At 52.8% G+C, this 17,455-nt stretch overlaps 3 protein-coding genes across 7 annotated transcripts in view; 1 reads left to right on the top strand and 2 right to left on the bottom strand.

Moving 5' to 3' along the window:
* The window catches only part of LOC136112834 (GON-4-like protein), a 23,967-nt gene extending 18,236 nt beyond the window's left edge, over positions 1 to 5,731 (bottom strand). Inside the window, exons 1-4 of one of the 4 annotated variants that reach the window (XM_071800282.1) lie at positions 4,358 to 5,731; positions 2,441 to 2,732; positions 802 to 954; positions 158 to 354 (exon numbers count right to left, since the gene is read on the bottom strand). In XM_071800282.1, the coding sequence (XP_071656383.1) occupies positions 158 to 354; positions 802 to 954; positions 2,441 to 2,720 (630 nt within the window). In that variant the 5' untranslated portion in view covers positions 2,721 to 2,732; positions 4,358 to 5,731. The other 3 variants (XM_065857725.2, XM_071800283.1, XM_065857724.2) reach the window with 3 other exon arrangements.
* Positions 3,231 to 11,165, top strand: SYT11 (synaptotagmin 11). Of its 2 annotated transcripts, none has more exons than XM_065857742.2 (4): positions 3,231 to 3,394; positions 5,618 to 6,441; positions 7,332 to 7,455; positions 8,275 to 11,165. In XM_065857742.2, the coding sequence occupies exons 1-4, from the start codon at positions 3,361 to 3,363 to the stop codon at positions 8,583 to 8,585; spliced, it is 1,293 nt and encodes a 430-aa protein (XP_065713814.1). In that variant the 5' UTR covers positions 3,231 to 3,360; the 3' UTR covers positions 8,586 to 11,165. The 2 variants fall into 2 exon arrangements, with proteins under 2 accessions (XP_065713814.1, XP_065713815.1); XM_065857743.2 differs by having other exon boundaries at positions 7,332 to 7,452.
* An 831-nt stretch (positions 11,166 to 11,996) lies between these two features.
* On the bottom strand, positions 11,997 to 17,271 carry RIT1 (Ras like without CAAX 1). The gene is made up of 5 exons (XM_065857753.2): positions 16,982 to 17,271; positions 16,484 to 16,540; positions 15,225 to 15,298; positions 14,937 to 15,128; positions 11,997 to 14,307 (listed from the first exon to the last, which is right to left on the bottom strand). The coding sequence occupies exons 1-5, from the start codon at positions 17,070 to 17,072 to the stop codon at positions 14,077 to 14,079; spliced, it is 645 nt and encodes a 214-aa protein (XP_065713825.1). The 5' UTR covers positions 17,073 to 17,271; the 3' UTR covers positions 11,997 to 14,076.
* Between the last annotated feature and the right edge of the window lie 184 nt (positions 17,272 to 17,455).

Raw genomic sequence — 17,455 nt, forward strand, 5'->3', positions numbered from 1 at the left:
GCTTAAACTAAACTAGTTAGAACGTGATGGAGGAACATTCAGTGTAGAACAGCCTGGGGACTTAGGCGGGGTTTGGAGCTGGACTGGGCAGGCTGGGTTAAGGCCTGGACTCGATCTTGAGGGGCTTTTCCAAGCACAGCGACCCCCCCACACTCACGTGCAGGATGTTGCGCACGTTAACGACCGTCAGGTTGTGTTGTTTGGCTCCGTCCTCTAGGGTGCGATCCAGGGTGTCGTCCAGCTTGATGTCGCAAGACAAAGAGCCCTCCTTCTCCTGACTCTTCCCTTCCCTCTTCCGTTTGGTCGCCTTCCTCCTCCTCTTCCTTCTCTCCATGTCCTCTCCATCTTGCTCCTCTGAAAAAACCCAATAGAAACAGAACCTAAAAATGCAGACACTTCACATCCAGCACGTTCTGATCGGTTAAAGAAAAAAGCCCAAGTTCTGCGGATACTTTCCAACAAATCACCCAAATGGAAATGGACACAACAACCAGAAACAGTTGTGAGAAGTGCATTCAGTAGTCAGCAGGACACATTGTCAAGCAAGCAGAGGTTATGGATTTGCCGCCTCTGCTCGGCTGATTTGACGGAATGGTCTCAGTAACCGTTTTACACCTCTTAAGGATGCCACCAGGATTGAAACAGTTGCAAACTCCACCACACAGCAATGGCAGATCAGTTTCCACCACTTTCCAAGTGTTTCCCAACCATGCTGTTTGCTGACTTGGGAAAAGGGAAGAATCATTTCTGGGGAGGAAAGGGCTGTTTCTATAACCGACGCCGCAGATCGGGGTGGCTCACCAGCTCTGCCGCTCTTCAGCGGCTTCACCGCGGGGTTCCTGGTGCCCGGCAAAGGGCCCCTCGGCGGAGCCTCTGCCGCGGGGTCGTGTTCGGCCGGGTGCGGGTCCCTCTGCGGAGCCCCCTCCGCCTCTGCAAACGGCTTCGGCGCTTTCCCTGCAAACAGGACTCGTTAAGCTATAGCTCAACAGCAACCCTGTCAAACCATCCCATCGCAATCAAAACGATGATTTGGTTTCAGGGAACAACCTGCCTTCGCTTATTGAATTATTGGGTGTTCTGCATCTCGGAGAAGTTTAGAAGCTGCTTAGATAGAATTCACCCAGCCTAAGTTTGCTCAGCGTGTGGGCTGTGAACTTTTAAACCTTGTGTGTTGTTACGTTAAAAAGGCCACGGAGCCTTTGAGCCGGAGGATAAAGGAGCCGCGTCCTTGGAGATACGGCAAGGAACAAACTGCGGCCAACAGGAGGATGTTTTGGTTACCGAGGGCTCCTTTTCTCCAGCAACTGAAGGGCAGAACTTTCATCTCTGACAATTAGAAGATCAAATGAAGAACGGGGAGAGCCCAGACTCTGCTTTTGCAGCTGGCGCAGAGGGACGTGTGGGTAGAAACGTCCGAGTTTGTTTCTGCCGAGGGTCCCGGCTCGGGAGGCACCAGCTCCACGCTGCGCCCGCAAATCAACCATTTATTCCAGAACAATCTCTGGAATCCGTGTGTCAGGCTCTAATGACACCAAGAGTGAAAAACAGGACGGGCGACGTGGGGAAAGAGGGAACAACCCCTTATTTTAGTAGCTCTAAAGCTGAGCATCTCTCGGCTGGCGAACACCTCTCACAACCCACATCTCGCTGAGGGAACCCCAGAGAAAATCAATTAACAAATCAATTCACCTGCGCTTTCGACACAAACCCCCAAAACACCCACGTTCACAAGGAATTTCTAACTCATTAACACGAGTTCTGCTCGCAAAGGGTCGCACCCAGCCCCACACAAGTGCCCCTCTACACAACTTTCCCAAATGCTTGAGAATGAAAGCAAACGCTGACAAAAAATCTCCAAAAAACAGTATTTTTGGAAGCGCCAGATGACATTTTTGCCAGTTTCGCAACTCAGTAGCCAAACATTTGGGTTGAAAAACCAAACGCAAGGCGGCTGCTTCGAATCAGAGCCCGGATTTACAGAGATTGGTCTAAAACCTGGGAAATTCGGCTGCGAAAGTTCCCGCCAGGACCAAATAAACACCAGGAAAACAACAGCAAGGCTGTGAGACTTCAGGTCGTAAATGTGGAAGAAAAGGCAAGTTTTAAAGCACTTGGTGTTTGGGAGCACTGAGGGCGAACGGCTTCAGTTCTCTGAGGGGGGAAAACCCCCAGTTTTGATAACAGGACACGTGTTGACGTGTTATGGGGAAAAATAGCCAAAAAATACCACAAAAACTCGTCAAGGGAAGAAGCTTCACGCCAACAGGCCTGTGCCGCTCTCCCCCCGGGGCAGAGCTCCCGCATCGGGCCGATCGGGGGGACCCGGGGGGACAGCGGGGGCAGCGTGGGGAGCCCCCGGGCAGCCCGCACTCCCCCCCCGGGCAGCCCGCACTCCCCCCCCGGGCAGCCCGCACTCCCCCCCCGGGCAGCCCGCACTCACCGTCCGCCGGCGCGTCGGGGCCGCGGGGCCCGGCACAGGCCTCCCTGGCGCCCGGCGCCTCCGGAGCGCTGCCCGGCGGCCTCTTCAGCGCGGCCTCCCCGGGCACCTTCCATACGCCGGCCCGGGCCGCCGGGGCGGCTTTGGCGGAGGAGCCGCCATCGGGAGCGCCCGCTGAGGGGGAAGCGGCGGCGGGGAGCTCGCCGTCCTCCCGCGGGCTCTGCGGCCCGGCTGCCGCCGCTCGCCTCTTCTTACACGGCAGCATCTTCAGCGAGAGCGACATCCCGGGGCGCACCTGGAAGACAGGAAAGCGGCTGGCCGCGGCGCTCCGGCACCGGGAGCTGGGCCCCGCCGGCCCGGCCCGCTCGCTCCCCGGGAAGCGGAAGCGCCGCCGGGCCCGCCCGCCGCGCAGGCGCCGCCGCCATGTTGGCCGAGGCTGAGGGGAGCGGCCGCCATGTTGGCGGCGCGGGGAGCGGCGGCCCCGCTGTGACGACGCGGAGCGGCGAGCGCGGCCGCCGCCATCTTGGCTGGGCGACGCCACCGGGCGCCGAGCTCCGGGCCGTGCCCCCCGCGCCGCCGCCGCCGCCTCGGGGCTTCCCGTGAGGGATCGGGGCCCGCCCGCTGCTGTCGCCCCCGCGGTGCAGCCCGGCGCCGCCGGCCCGCCACGGGGGTCACACACACGGGGCCACGCGCGGGGCCACACGCGCCGCCCGCCTGAGGCGCGGCCGGAGCCGCCGCCACTTGCCGAGTCACCGCCGGGCGGCCGCGGGGCGGGGCGGCGGGAGGGGCGGGCGGGGCCGCCGGGCGGGGCCTGCGCCGCGTCGGGACCAGTCGGCGGCTCCTGCATCCCGGGCTGCGAGCATCCTCCGGGCGGGGGCCGGCACCGCAGCCCGGCCACCCGCAGCGCGGCCCGCGGCGGGGCCATGGCGGAGATCACCAGCGTCCACCCCGGCTTCGGTGAGTGCGGGGCCGCGCCGCGCCGAGGGGCCTTCCCGGGGGCGGCGGGAGAGGCCTCACGGGCCCCGCGGGCCGCGCCGCTCCCGTCCCCTCCTCCCCCCGCTCCGACACCCACCGCTCGGCCCCGGAGCCGCCGCGGCCCGCGGGGGAGCGGGAGCGGGCGGGCGGCCCCGCCGCATGACGTGATGTCTGTGCCGGGCCGCGCCCCGGCCCTTTGTTCGGCGCTCCCCCGGGGGCCGGGGCGGCTGCGGCACCGGGGGAGGCGGGGCCGGGCGGGGGGACCGCGGCGAGGGGGCGGCGGGGAGGAACCAGCCGGGCCGGGGAAACCCCAAACCTGCTAAATCATCAGCGGCGAAGAAACAGCTTGAGGAGCTGGAGCGAGTTCAGGGAAGGGGCTGGAGCACAAGTGTGATGGGAGCGGCCGGGGGACCCGGGGAAACGGCCGCAAGTTGCGCCAGGGGAGGCTGAGGGTGGAAATTGGGGGTGATTTCTCCCCAAAGGGCTGTGGGTGTTGGAACAGCTGCCCAGGGCAGTGCTGGGGTCGCCATCCCTGGAGGGGTTGGAATACACGGAGATGAGGTTCTCAGGGTGGGTTAATGCTTGGACTCCGTGATTTTCAAGCTCTTTTCCAAGCCAAACGATCCCGAGTGGCCCCAAGCCCCGGGCGTGCAGCCGCGGTCCAGCTCCCCGGACACGGGTGAAATGACAATTCCGGCTGGTTTGAAGGTGTCGGGTTTTTCCGCAGCCCAGGTGGGAAGGGCTGAGCCGCAGCCGCCTGGGTCACCTGGGGTTCTCCAGTCCCCAAAATCCAAAGGGCTGCTTCTCTCTGCAGTGACTGCCCATCCCCTCGCACCGTAACACCCCAGAGTTAAATCCCCTTTATTATATGTCCTTTAAATTCTGAAGTACTTAGTAATAATTCTCTATTTGATCATTTATCTAATGTGCAATATATCTACTTACCTTTTACATTCTGTGTTTCCTGGAATCCAAGAGCCACGCGCTGTCATAATTTTATCATTGGCCACCATTAACCGTTCGGTACAATTAGCAAACAGCAGCTTTAAAAGGAGTTTTCAATCATTCCTCATTCATTGCAAAATAATTCCATATCATCCAAGCTGGTTTTGTTTCAGTTAAATCGCAGCATCACATCAGAACAAAGATCTTTTCTACCACATTGGAATAAACCAGCACGGTTCTGTTCTTTTTGAGGAGGAGACGCTGCGGCGCCGTTGAAAACGGAGCAAAGCGCTTTGGAAGTTGCAAAAGCTTCACTAAAACTGGGTTTAGCAGGAATTCTTTGCCACAGAACACGATGGGAGCCAAATTGAGACGCTGAGATGATTCGATGGATCGCGGAGATTTATTTGGTGCTTTCTAGAATTGTCCAGTCAGACCTGCAGGAAATGAAGGTCCAAGAGCTGGTTCGGTGCGGACGCGACAGAAACAAAACCCATGTTAAGACAAATATACCAGAATAAGGAGTTTTCAGCATTTCTCCTTTTCTGTGTATCCTGTTTGCGGTACGGAATGAAGGCAGGAAAATCAGTCACATTTAGGGTGTTTTACCAGCTCTTGCCGGGGTTGTCATGACAATAATTCAATAATTTTGGGGTTTTCCCTTTCCTTATGGAGGCAGTTTGTCCAGTTTGTAAAGAAAGAGCCGTGGGGCTGCGTCTTGGTCAACCATTATAAATAGAAATTAGCACGGTTGCCAAAAATGAACGTGGTTTGTTATTACTGCCGAAGAACACGCTTGACATAAGCTCTAGAAAATACCAAATAAGCCCTAAATCCCAATATAAGATTTTGTGTCCGTTGGTTTTTGATGTCGGATTGCACATTGAATTTTGGGCTAGAGAAAGGGGTTTTTATGGGTCTGGGCTGTGGCCGTTTTATCTCTCCCTGTTGATAAAATACGGGGCTTTTCTGAAGGACGGACCCAATTCCAAAGACAGAGTTTGGTAACACTCTAGAATGGTGTAACATTTCTAAAATGCACATCCAGCATTGCCGTGGCCATGCTGGTGATGCGGGAGTTTCATTTGGCAAGAGAAAGCCAAAAACCTCCTTATTGCAGCACGTGAAACGCAGGTCAAGCATTTGGAGTGTGGGAAAATACCCATTAAAGGATGGAATGTTTTGTTCTGGGGAAGCTTTGCTCCCCAGATCGTTGAATTAAGAGCAGTTAAGAATTGAGGGTCCCTTGTCTCTCCGCAGACGTCTCCCCGGTCGCCGCCGGTCTCATCGGTGCCACCGTGCTGGTGGTTTCCATCTCGGTCACGGTTTTTGTGTGGACATGTTGTCACCAGCAAGCGGAAAAGAAGCACAAAACGCCACCCTACAAATTCATTCACATGTTGAAAGGCATCAGCATCTACCCGGAGACCTTGAGTAACAAGAAGAAAATCAACCGCATGCGGAGGGAGAAGAACGGCGCTGCCAAGGAGGCCGGGCGGGGGAACCTCTCGGCGGATGCTGCCGAATCGGGTTTGATCGGCTCCGAAAAGGCTCCGGATGCGCCCAACGCGGCCCCGCGCGTGGAGCAGCTCCCGATCCAAGTCGATTACGGAGACGAACTGAGCCCAGATCAAAGCCTGACCCCAGGAGGGAGTAAAACCTCCTCCCCGTCCTCCCCGGGGGACGACGTGACGTTGGGCGAGCTGACCTTCTCGGTGGATTACAACTTCCCCAAGAAAGCGCTGGTGGTCACCATCCAGGAGGCGCACGGGCTGCCGGTGATGGACGAGCACACGCGCAGCTCCGACCCCTACATCAAGATGACGATTCTCCCGGACAAACGGCACCGGGTGAAGACCCGCGTGCTCCGCAAGACGCTCGACCCCGTTTTCGACGAAACCTTCACCTTCTACGGGATCCCCTACAGCCAGCTCCAGGATCTGGTGCTTCACTTCCTCGTCTTGAGCTTCGATCGCTTCTCGCGCGACGACGTGGTGGGAGAGGTCATGGTGCCGCTGGCCGGGGTGGATCCCAGCACCGGCAAGGTCCAGCTCACCAGGGAGATCCTCAAAAGGAACATACAAGTAAGTGGCTTCACGTAGTTTTGACACAAGATGTTGTATTTTATCCCAGTTCTTTAGATCCAGGAGCCTCCGGAATTTCTAACGCTAAATCCTTGGCCATGAGACCCATTTTCCAAACGGCTGCGTTCTCTTAGTGCCGCGGTTCTCCCTATCGAATCTCTGTGGTTTGATAAGGGATGGTGGCTATTTAGGCCTAGAAATGGTGCATGTTCTAACCAACAATGCCGAGGGAAAGGGAACGTCCCCAATAAAAGAGCTGAGGCGATAATGGGACATTTGTCTGCACAGAAAACCCCACGGGGAGCGGGAGCTTTATCTGCCCCGACCGCTTTAGACACACAAATGGTCATTATCTCCATCTGATTATTGCTGTCAGCTGGAAACGAGTGGGAATAAATCAACGTAGCGCAGTCTGCCACGATTCCTCTCTGTCTTGAGTCAGTGCAGACGAATCCCACCCCAGATGAGCTGATACTTCATTATTTTCTTGCCAAGTTTATTTTCGCTCTCCCCCCGCCCAGCTTTGACAGAAAAAGGGATTTGTGCTCACCTTAAAATGCTGAAAATTGGTGGGGGCCAAAACCACCTTAATGGGGCTCAAAACTCTTGGAGCTCAGCAGCTCCGCGATCGCCCCATTTCCCACCCGCGCCAACGCCGTTTCCCTCGATAGCAAATCAGCCTCATCTCAATTAGCGCCATCTCAACGGAGCTTAACGAACGCCATCTGGAAACGCAAACTAATGATCTTAATACGGCGTCACTCGCGGAAAGGACAGACAGGTTGAACCGAGTCGATCTGTTAGGATTTTACCCTCGTCCTGCGCCTTTGCGGACTCGCTCCTCCTCCAGCACGCAAAGCGGTTTGATGGGTTGTGTTTGTTCTCCCCAGAAGTGCGTCAGCCGGGGGGAGCTGCAGGTGTCCCTGTCGTACCAGCCCGTGGCGCAGAGGATGACGGTGGTGGTGCTCAAAGCCAGACATTTGCCAAAGATGGACATCACCGGCCTCTCAGGTAGAAGCTATTTTCTCCAGCTCTGAATGCCTAGAAAAATCATTATCTCCAAATTTTCCACCATTTTTTTGCCTAGAAGGGGAAGGCAAAAGAGAACAGGGGTTAAAACAACGGAGGGGTACTCAGGAAAGGGAGCAAATCACACTTGTGGTACATGAAAATACAAAGCGCCGTGTGCCCGTATCTTAATTTGAATCCCAAACCAGCATCCGCGTCCAGAGCTGGTTGATCCAACAACACAGCGAGGCCGATGCAAAAATGAAGGGTTTGGTTTCAAACTTGCTTTTTTTATTCAGTGCCTCCCATGGAAATGTTTCCATCTGCAAATTCTTCACATCTTTGAGGCTTTGTTGGCTGTTTCTTGAAACAGGGTGAAAATTCTTGCTTGTTAGAGGCGACAGGGAGAAGTTGTGGGGCCCGTTGGGCACTGGCTGCAGAAAAAGGGGCTTGTTCAGGATTCCTGGGGTTAATGACAGGAGAATACACCGAAAACTGGAGCGAGCCACCCAGACTTAAGAGTGGTTTCTGGAGCTGGCCCGAGTTCAGCAAACTGAACCTGCTCCATATTTCCAGGAGCATTACCAGGCTGTGTTACTGCTTTATTTTTATTTTCACAAGTGCTTCTTGGCTGTTATGAGTTCATTTCTATTTCTACAAGCATTACCTGGCTGTTATTAGTTTATTTCTATTTCCACAGCGTTTCTGGGCTGTTAGGAGTTTATTTGTCTTCCCAGGAGCGTTTCCTGGGCTGCGCTATTAGTTTGGGTTTGTTTTCACGAGCGTCTCCTGGGCTGCGTTATTGGTTTCTCCCTCTCCCCGCAGACCCCTACGTGAAGGTGAACGTTTACTACGGCCGCAAGCGCATCGCCAAAAAGAAGACCCACGTCAAGAAGTGCACTTTGAACCCCGTCTTCAACGAATCCTTCATCTACGACATCCCGGCCGAGCTGCTCCCCGACATCAGCCTGGAGTTCCTGGTCATCGCCTTCGAGCGCAGCACCAAGAACGAGGTGGTGGGCCGGCTGATCCTGGGCGCGCACAGCGCCACGCCCGCGGGCGCCGAGCACTGGAGGGAGCTCTGCGAGAACCCCCGCAAAGCCGTGCCCAAGTGGCACAGCCTCAGCGAGTACTAGGCCTAGGACAGACTTAAAGCCGGGTTTAGCTAGGCCTAGGACAGACTTAAGGCCAGGTTTAGCTAAGCCTAGGACAGGCTTAAAGCTGGGTTTAGCTAGGCCTAGGGCAGACTTAAAGCCGGGTTTAGCTAGGCCTAGGACAGACTTAAGCTCGGGTTTAGTTAGGCCTAGGACAGACTTAAACCTGGGTTTAGTTAGGACTAGGACTTAAGCCTGGGTTTAGCTAGGCCTAGGAGAGACTTAAGCCCAGGTTTAGCTAGGGCTAGGACAGACTTAAACCTGGGTTTAGCTAGGCCTAGAACAGACTTAAACCCCGGTTTAGCCGTAGAACAATTTCTTTTCATAAGAAGCAGCAACCTGATTGGTTCTCTAGTGATGTGATTTTTTGCAGGGCACTAAAATCCTAAAAAAGAGCGTTAAACAGAGGAAAAAAAACTACCACGAGTATATATAACAGTGTAATCACGCTATTGCATGCCTAATACAAACTGAAATTAGTATAACTACCGATAACGAGTCGCAGATTTTCATCCGATTCTCTGTCACTATGGAGTTGTGTTTGTGCCGAACTGTCTTTGCTGGTTTTCACCACGACTTTGCTGGTTTCTATGCGGCTTCTCCCGAAGTTGCCCAATTCTGCTGTTTCACCTCTGGTTTCTCGTTGGTTCTGCCTGCGGTTTGTTTGCTGCTTTGGGAGAAGCGGGCGCGTTGCCGTAGCGGGGGGAGGTGGGATTCTGCACTAGCACAAAGGAAAATACAGGGAAAATGGCACTTTTCCTCCAGAGGAGAAATCATTCCGGTGTTGGGCACCAAAACTCTTGTCGGCGCCACCTGCTCGTGAGGTCACAAGAGATTCGCGTGGGAAATGCGGACGCCAAACCCGCGATGTTGCTTTTGCGACCGTCACAATCGGGGAAGCGCCGCTTTACTGCATCCGATTTAACCCCGTCTGCGCGTGAAGGGCCCAGAACACCCGCCCTAAGGACGTTAAATGTGAAACTCCACGTAGGGTCTGTTCCAATGGCACCACCCGAGACAGGAAAATACCTTGGGGGAAAAGGTTTTAAGTGAAAATATTACAATCCCCTTTGTTCATCCTTGAGCCAGTTTGCGTTGCGTTTGATGTCGTAGCGACCCCAGAGCCAGCTCTCAAAAACGGAGCAAACATCGCGCTACAAAGCGCGGCAGATTCCTCATGTTCAGAGTTTTGAGTCGGTTCTTAAATTGCGACTGATTCCTGAGACTCGGGATCCGCTCGCTGTCACCTCCCAGGTGTCACGATGTTCTTTGCCAAGCGTGACCTGCAGCATTCGGGCTCTCGACCCTCAATAATCAGTCGCTGGATTCCGTCCGGCGGGAAACGCAGACGCCCGTGACTCCATTTGGCTTCTTAGTACATTCAAACCAGGAAAAATAGGAAGATAATAATTGGCAGCAAGTAATTATCATAAATATTTTTTGTAAACTGAGCAGAAAGAGTTATTTCCAATGGAAATACAAAGCAGGAGCAAAGCCACACATTTTCAGTCTTCAGTTGCTTCCCGTCTGTGCCCCGTGGAACGGAATTTATCACAATTACAAAATGTTGAGCTCATTCGGGACTTGACTACTGAATTTTAGAGCCCTGTTGGGAAAATGATCCTTTAAACCTTCGTTACCAATGAGAAGAGGCTAATTGAGCCGATCTTAATTGGGTTTCACCGGCCAGCACGTACAGCGGCAGCTGCAGGGAGGGCGAACACTCGGCGCTTTGTTGTCGCCGATGTTTGGCGTCTCTTCCTCAGCAATTCCTTTTGCAAAGCTGAATTTTGTCCCTCGTAGCTGGTTATTCACTCAGCTTCCCCCCAGGCCGCGTCTTTTTAGCGACAGACGCGGCGCTGGAGCTAAAGCTCCGATTTCTCGGCCTCTGTTGGTGCTTTGTCCGTCCCCACCACGAGGATTCTCTGCCGGGGTTCCCGTAGGTTCTTTCTCTTCAATCCTTTACCGGCGGCTCGCGGCCGCAAACCGGAGGCGTTTCCCTCGGCGCACATCCGCAATCCCCATTGGTGCACTAAAGCGATCGCGTTGCTGCCGTTCAGCGCCGTCACTTCTCCTCGGGACGTGCTGCGCAAACGACCACAACTGCGGGCCCTTTTCTCTCCTTTTCGGTGTGAAAGCCTCGATGATCTCCACATTCCTTTAGTTGAAAAGATGAATTTCTCGTCAAGGAAACATGCTCAGGGTAAATAGATTTGGCTGTTGGGCATAGGAGGAGCTCCAACCCCCTTCTGGAATAATAGGGAACCGAAGATGTGCAGATTTCTATATTTTTAAAAGGTAAAATAGACAGTAAGTGACAGCGGACTCACTGTAAAAATCTCCCAGGTGTGGTTATTTACCTTGTGTCTTCTATTGTAAAATTAACTTGGACAGTTACAACTTTGTGTGGAAAATAAAAAGAGTAAAAAAAAAAGGCAAAGCCCCTACTGGCCGTGTGTGAACGTGCGTAACGCTGTACGCTGCTCCGCATCCTGTAACGCTATCTGTCTGTCGGGTTTGGTAACGCACATCGAGCGTGCAAATAAAACTTCAACCACTTCAGCGGCTGCCTGTGCCCTGTGTGAGCGTCGGCAACGCGCACGGGACGGCCCGCGTCCCCCGAAACGCACACCGAATAAACAGCAATGAAATAAGAGTAAGGGGATTCTGGCAAATTAACACATTAGCAGAGCATTAGCGCAGATAGAAACTCCCAGTGGTCTCCACAGCGGTAGAATTTGGCATGAATGGGCATTCATGAGCTGAATTTAATCTGAGTCCAAGCCAAGTTCTCCGGGAACGCTTTTGTCCCTCTCGCTTTGCGCAACATGCAACAATTTCTCCTAAAGCGCCGCGACGTGGCTCCGCGCGTTGTTTCCTGCAGCTCCCGGCCCGAGCTCTCGGGTATTTCATTTCCATTCCTCATCTCAGCGCGGTTTCTCGGAGTTGGCTGAACCTGCTCAGCCGGAGCACGCGCTTGCTGATTATTTTTCTCCTTATTGTGCGAGATGTGGAAGCAAATCTCTCTTGGTCCTTCTCTGCGCGGCCTCCGCGTCCAATGAACACACAAATGGCCCCTTTTGGGTCCTGAAACAGAAACAGAACAATGTGCATGAGGCCAAGAGAACGGGTTTGCCAAGCGGGGGCAGAGAAACGGGTTTGGGAGACTCTTCCAAAGTCAGCACACCTTAGGACATCGCCAAACGCCCAAATCCTATTTAAATTATCCAGCACCAGACTCACATCACACAATTTTCAGGCTTTGCACCACACACCAACTCCTATTATTGTTTTTTTCAAGCAAAATAACCATTCTCCAAAATAATTTCCAACCACACCCCAAGTTTTCCTTCTCACAACCTTCTCAGCATCCCCCATTAAAACAGCCAAACGTTTGTATTAAAAATTATATATTGTGTCAAATAAACCAATAGTTCTGTGTACAAATTTATATACATGACAAAAATAAACCTCTTTTCCAATAACACTGTGTAAAAAAAAGTGCTCGCTGCTGTTCCACGGAGGAGTTTTGGAAGCAACAGGCTCAGGAGAGGCGCTGGGGACACCGGAGTGGCGCTGGGGACACCGGAGTGGCGCTGGGGACACCGGAACGGCACCGCTGATTGAAAGGGAAGAGCGGCCGCGGGCAGCTCGCGGTGCAGGTCACCCCTACGTGTTATCTGAACATTCCTATTTTCGGTTAAAGGATCACGAAAAGCACAGGGAGGGCTCCTGAGTGCTCACGCAGTTCATGGAAAGGCCTTAAATTCTAAATAACCGGCATTTTTCTCAGCCTTTTTTCAACCATCCGGTGTAACACAGAAACAGAAACCAACGTCGAGGTTTAGCTCAGCCACAGATGGCAGAAAAAATCTAAACCCCCTCCAGTTTTCATCAGTTTTTTGAAATCTTACAGAAGAAATTACTCTTCAGACCAACAAGTGCGGAGTTTCCAGTCGGATCTCAAGCAAGAAGGAGTTCGGTAAGAAGAAAAGCTGGAATTGGTCGATTTGCCATCCCAGCTCTTGTGCCGACCCTTCCGGGTGGAAATGTTGGGTCTGGGCTGAGGGCGACGCTGCGGAGCGGATTTGTGATCAGTGGGATCAACCGCTACCGACGCGATCCCAGAACAGGAGCTGTGCCACACGTCCTTCGCTGAACCCTCTCGCTCTTCAAACCGATTTGAGGCACTTCGTTCTCTGAAAAACTCATTTTAACCACATCTGAGTCGCCCAATTTGCTCCACTATTAAAAACCAAAAGGGGAACACCAGGCGTGTCCTCTCCGGATTCAAATTCTACAACTGATGTAGTTTTAAATCAGCTCAAAAGTATCTCTACGCACTTTTTAAAGCAAATTCTCCATTCCCGAGGCTGAAAGCTGGCCCTGCACGTGTGTGGAGGGGCTGCAGCACCGTCAGGACCGGCACCTGCCCTGCTAATTAATTAATTCCTTCTGCCACACCGGCTATTGGACTTTTAAGACTGCGCTGGAAGAATCTGAGCAGTAGGATATATCCATTCTGGGCCCAGACACCTCAGTATCAGTCCCTACAAAATAGTTATCATTCAATAATTTGAAATTACTGCATTGGAGATTTGTACTCAACGAAGATACTGGCTCCTTTCAGGCAAGAACATCAACCAAAGGCAATAAATAAGCCGGCGCACCCTCCCAGATGGGATTTTTAACGTGAAACACGTCAGAAAACTCAAAGCTGTGGTTTCTCCGGCACCGTTTGCGTTGCGCAGCAAAGGCCGCGTGTTCATGTGCGCGGTCGGCGCTGCCGCAGGAACCATGATTCTCATTTTCTGACTCGTTCAGAACCTCGGCTGCAACGCTGCTCGTTAACTGATCATTTACAGCAACTTGGACGAGTATTCCACGGCGCTTTGCTGGAAAAAATCTCTTCCACGAGAAGGCGCCAAGTCCAGCGTAGCTCCGCTCGGCGACTCCGCTCGGTGACTCCGCTCGGCGACGTTACCGCAGCCCGGGCCGCACGTCCCGTTCTGTAACGCCTTTAAGTTTCATCAAATCCTCACCAAGCCGCCTCTCGTGCTGCTCCGCGCAGCAGCAACGCTTCCTTGTGCAAAGAACTAGGCTAAAAACGTGATTCAGTCAGACTGGGGAGAACGTCAGCGATATCTGTACATAATTCAGCTTCCGAAGACAAAATTCCAAAGTGCAGGGACATAAACCTATCGGCGTTTGGAACCAGCCACGTACAAGCAACGTTTGCTGGATCCGGTAAAAATGACAATGAATAAAGGTACAACTGTTACTGCGTCTGAAGTGGAAGATCCAAGATGAAGGGAACAGCACTCGAAACAAAAAGAACTGGTCAAAGTCACGCATTCCCTCAGCAAAGTCCCGTCGGGTTGAAAACACGCTGTCAAAACGTCGTGGCTAAAGCGCTTTGGTTCCGAATGGCTGTTGACAGGTTCGGTTGGGTTGTGGTGGGAATCCTCTCTGTTCAAGTGACCGAATCTTTCTTCCTTCGGAAGGGCGACTTCAGTCTTTTCCACACGCTGCTTTTAGGTTTGGATTTTTTCTCCATGGCCATGACGGCTTCTTTCTCCTTCCTGCGGATCTCGCGCACCAGCGCGTGGAAGACGTCGTCGATGTAATAGCGGAAGGCGGCCGACGTCTCGAAGAAGGGGCAGCTGAACTCCCGTGCCAAGGCAGAGCCTTCTTCCTTGGACACCTGAAAACAAAGGCAAGGTTCACACTTAAAGGAGCCAAACCCAGGAAGTTGATTTCTTGACCATTTCTTGTTTCTGTCCCGCACGTCTGGAGCTTTTTTTCCCAAGTCCGTCTGCTCCAAACCGTTTCCCACACGGGAGTTACTGTTTCCTTAAGCTGGAAGTCATTTTCTTTTCTGCCCGTTCTCCCCCAGGCTCTCTGTTATTAAACTGAAAGTCATTTTCCTTTCTGCCTGTTCTCCCCAAGCTCTCTGTTATTAAACTGAAAGTGATTTTCCTTTCTGCCCGTTCTCCCCCAAGCTCTCTGTTATTACAGACCCATCTTAACACACTCACATCTGCCATTTGCACGTGCATCTGCGTGGCTTATGGAACATGAGATCTTAATTAACAGAAGCTCCTTCCAGCAATTAAAAAAAGCAGGAAAGCCCAAGAGCTGTTGGAACTCAAAGCATCAACCAGAAGACTTTAGTTTTCTGACTGTGTTTGGTTACTCAACACATTCTGGGTTAAACAAGTACTGCTCTTGTTCAACTTAGCACACACACAAAAAAATGAAGAAAGGGACTTTGTATCAGCGCATTTCCCAGCAGAAACGGCTCACAGCTGTGGGGGTCTCGGTGCCGCTCACCTGCCGCAGCTGCGCCAGGTCGGATTTGTTGCCCACCAGCACCACGGGGGTGTCGTCGGTGCGGCGCACGCGGTAGATGAGCTGCTTGAACTCGCGCACCTCGTGGAAGCTGCGCCGGTCCGTGATGGAGTAGCAGATGATGAAGCCCTCACCAGCCCTCATGTACTGGTCCCTCATGGCCGTGAACTCCGCCTGAAAACACACCAGGACGGTTCAGTCCCACCGGGGTTTGCTCAGAATGGGAAACACGAGGTGAATCCCAAAGCTGCCGCGCGTAGCTCGCTGTACCTGCCCCGCTGTGTCCAGGATGTCCAGGTTGGCGGGTTCGTCGTCAATCCGGATGCGGATTTTATAAGCGTCCTCTGCGAATTCACGGCACGGGGGAAAGAACAAGGTTGGGAAACAATTGCGATATTCATTAGTCCTCAACCCACTAGGAGGACGTTACAATAGAAAAACCTAGCACTACTACCAGTAATATTACGCAAAAATTATTACTAGTATTACTAGTATTATTACTGGTATTATATTACTTGTAATATTACTATAATAGCAATATTATATTAAAATATAACATAACATAATATAACATAACATAATATAATATAATATAACATAACATTATAATAGTAATATTACTATAATAGTAATATTATAATAATATACCTAGTAATAGTAATATAGTATATAGTAATACCATATAGTAATATAGTAATATGGTAATATTATAGTAATAGTAATATTATAGTAGTGTATCTAGTAATATTAATATAGCATATAGTATATAGTAATTAGTATATACCCAGTAATAGTAACATATTAATAGTAATATATCTACTAATATTACTATACTCCATTAGTCTGATCGTCATTTAATAACAAGTTCAATTTTTAATTGTTCTGGTGTGATTTAATACCATCCCAACTGTTTGCTAATAATAAAATAACAGCGTTAGCAATGTAATAAAATCTATTGTGCACGCGATTTCTGACAGACACGCAACCACATCCTCCAAATTCCTTTTGGGCATTTCGTGGAACGCAAAGCACGTGTTAAGAGACCTGGCCACCACCAACTGCTGTCTCCTTAAGACAACGAACGCTCCATCCCTCTAGGTCAGGTTTCTCCGAGAGATGCCACAAAAATCAACTACACCGAGTCGTTAAGCACTTTCACCCCTCCCAATTTCTAAAACACAATTTGGAACGACAAGCTAATAGCAGAGAGCTGACCCACAGCAAGGAAACCGGGTTCTTCTTTCGGGACAGACAACTAATCATCACTTATCGGCAGCTTTTCACCCTCATCTGCCAGCATATAAATACACACAGCGCGAAGCCTTAAGAGATAACAAGAAAACAACGGAAGATCTGAAGTTCAGGATACGGATCCCAGTCCAGAACTCTTAACACCTTTACATGAGGAACTGAAGGGAATTGGGTCCTCAATTCGCAGCCCAAACGGAAAACTTTAAAGCACCGGACCCCACAGCAGTTTCAGCTGCTGAGAGAGGGCGTGAGCAGCAAAAAGAAAAGGGTTTTCTTACCAATTGTGGGATCGTGGTCCTCGGGAAAGCGGTGGCTGATGAACTGCATGGTCATGGCTGCAAACACAAAAAACAGAGACACAATCGCACAAAGTCTCGGTAAAACATCTCCCGGTTTATGACACGCCTGAGAACGTTTGCTCGCTAACAGGTAAAACATAAAACCATCCCCGGCGCAAAGCTTCAAAGAAACACGACAGATAAAACAGGTTAAATAACAAACACAGAACTACGCCCTCGTCCTCCGGAGTTTCAGAAACAAAGCTGGACGGCGCCAAAACGCGGAAGACGATGACACACCGAGCCGTCCCGGGGGAACGCGCCCCGAAGCGGGCGGGTTTGTTCCACAAACGGGTCACCGGGCGCTGCCGAAGCCCCGGACGCCCCGGGCCCCCTGAGGGGAAACCGGCGGCCCCGCCCGCGGCGGCGGCTCCGGGGCCGCCTCACGACCCCCGCACCCCGCGGTTCCACCCGTGGCGGGTGGGTCCCGTTACCCACCGCTCTTGCCGACGCCCCCGGCGCCCAGCATCACCAGCTTGTATTCGCGGGACTGCCCCGGAGCGCCGCCCGGCCGGGCTCCGCAATCCATCTCTTCAGCGAACGACCGCCGCCGCTGAAGAGGAAGGGGGGAATAAAAGAAAAAGAGCGTGAGCAGCCGCAGGCTCTTGGCCGGCCCTGGAGAGCCGCCGCCGCCCCTTTTCTCCTCAGCGCCGGGCTCCTCACAGCGGACCCGCCACTCCGCAAAGAGGCAGCGACACCAAAATGGCGGCGGCTCCTCCGCGGCGAGCGACTGTCCGGCCACGCCCACCAGTGGGCGGAGCTTCCACGCCCCGCACCTCCTTGAGGCGCCGTAAGGGGCGGGGCTTCTGCGGGCCGCGCCCGCTTGAGAGGCGTGGCTACCGGAGGGTGGGCGGAGCCACCGCGGGAGTGGGCGTGGCCACCGCAGGGCTGCGTTCAAGCAACCCCAAAGAA

The sequence above is a fragment of the Patagioenas fasciata genome, chromosome 30 (assembly GCF_037038585.1).
Source record: "Patagioenas fasciata isolate bPatFas1 chromosome 30, bPatFas1.hap1, whole genome shotgun sequence".
In the NCBI taxonomy this organism is placed as follows: domain Eukaryota; kingdom Metazoa; phylum Chordata; class Aves; order Columbiformes; family Columbidae; genus Patagioenas; species Patagioenas fasciata.

Bases quoted from the DNA above. Each gene is read 5' to 3' on its own strand.
- SYT11 (XM_065857742.2), top strand. From the start codon at position 3,361: ATGGCGGAGATCACCAGCGTCCACCCCGGCTTCG. The intron at 3,395-5,617 runs GTGAGTGCGGGG...GTCTCTCCGCAG, and splicing joins CAGCGTCCACCCCGGCTTCG to ACGTCTCCCCGGTCGCCGCC. The intron at 6,442-7,331 runs GTAAGTGGCTTC...TGTTCTCCCCAG, and splicing joins TCCTCAAAAGGAACATACAA to AAGTGCGTCAGCCGGGGGGA.
- RIT1 (XM_065857753.2), bottom strand. From the start codon at position 17,072: ATGGATTGCGGAGCCCGGCCGGGCGGCGCTCCGGGGCAGTCCCGCGAA. The intron at 16,541-16,981 runs GTGGGTAACGGG...TTGTGTTTGCAG, and splicing joins CGGGGGCGTCGGCAAGAGCG to CCATGACCATGCAGTTCATC. The intron at 15,129-15,224 runs GTACAGCGAGCT...GTGTGTTTTCAG, and splicing joins TCCTGGACACAGCGGGGCAG to GCGGAGTTCACGGCCATGAG.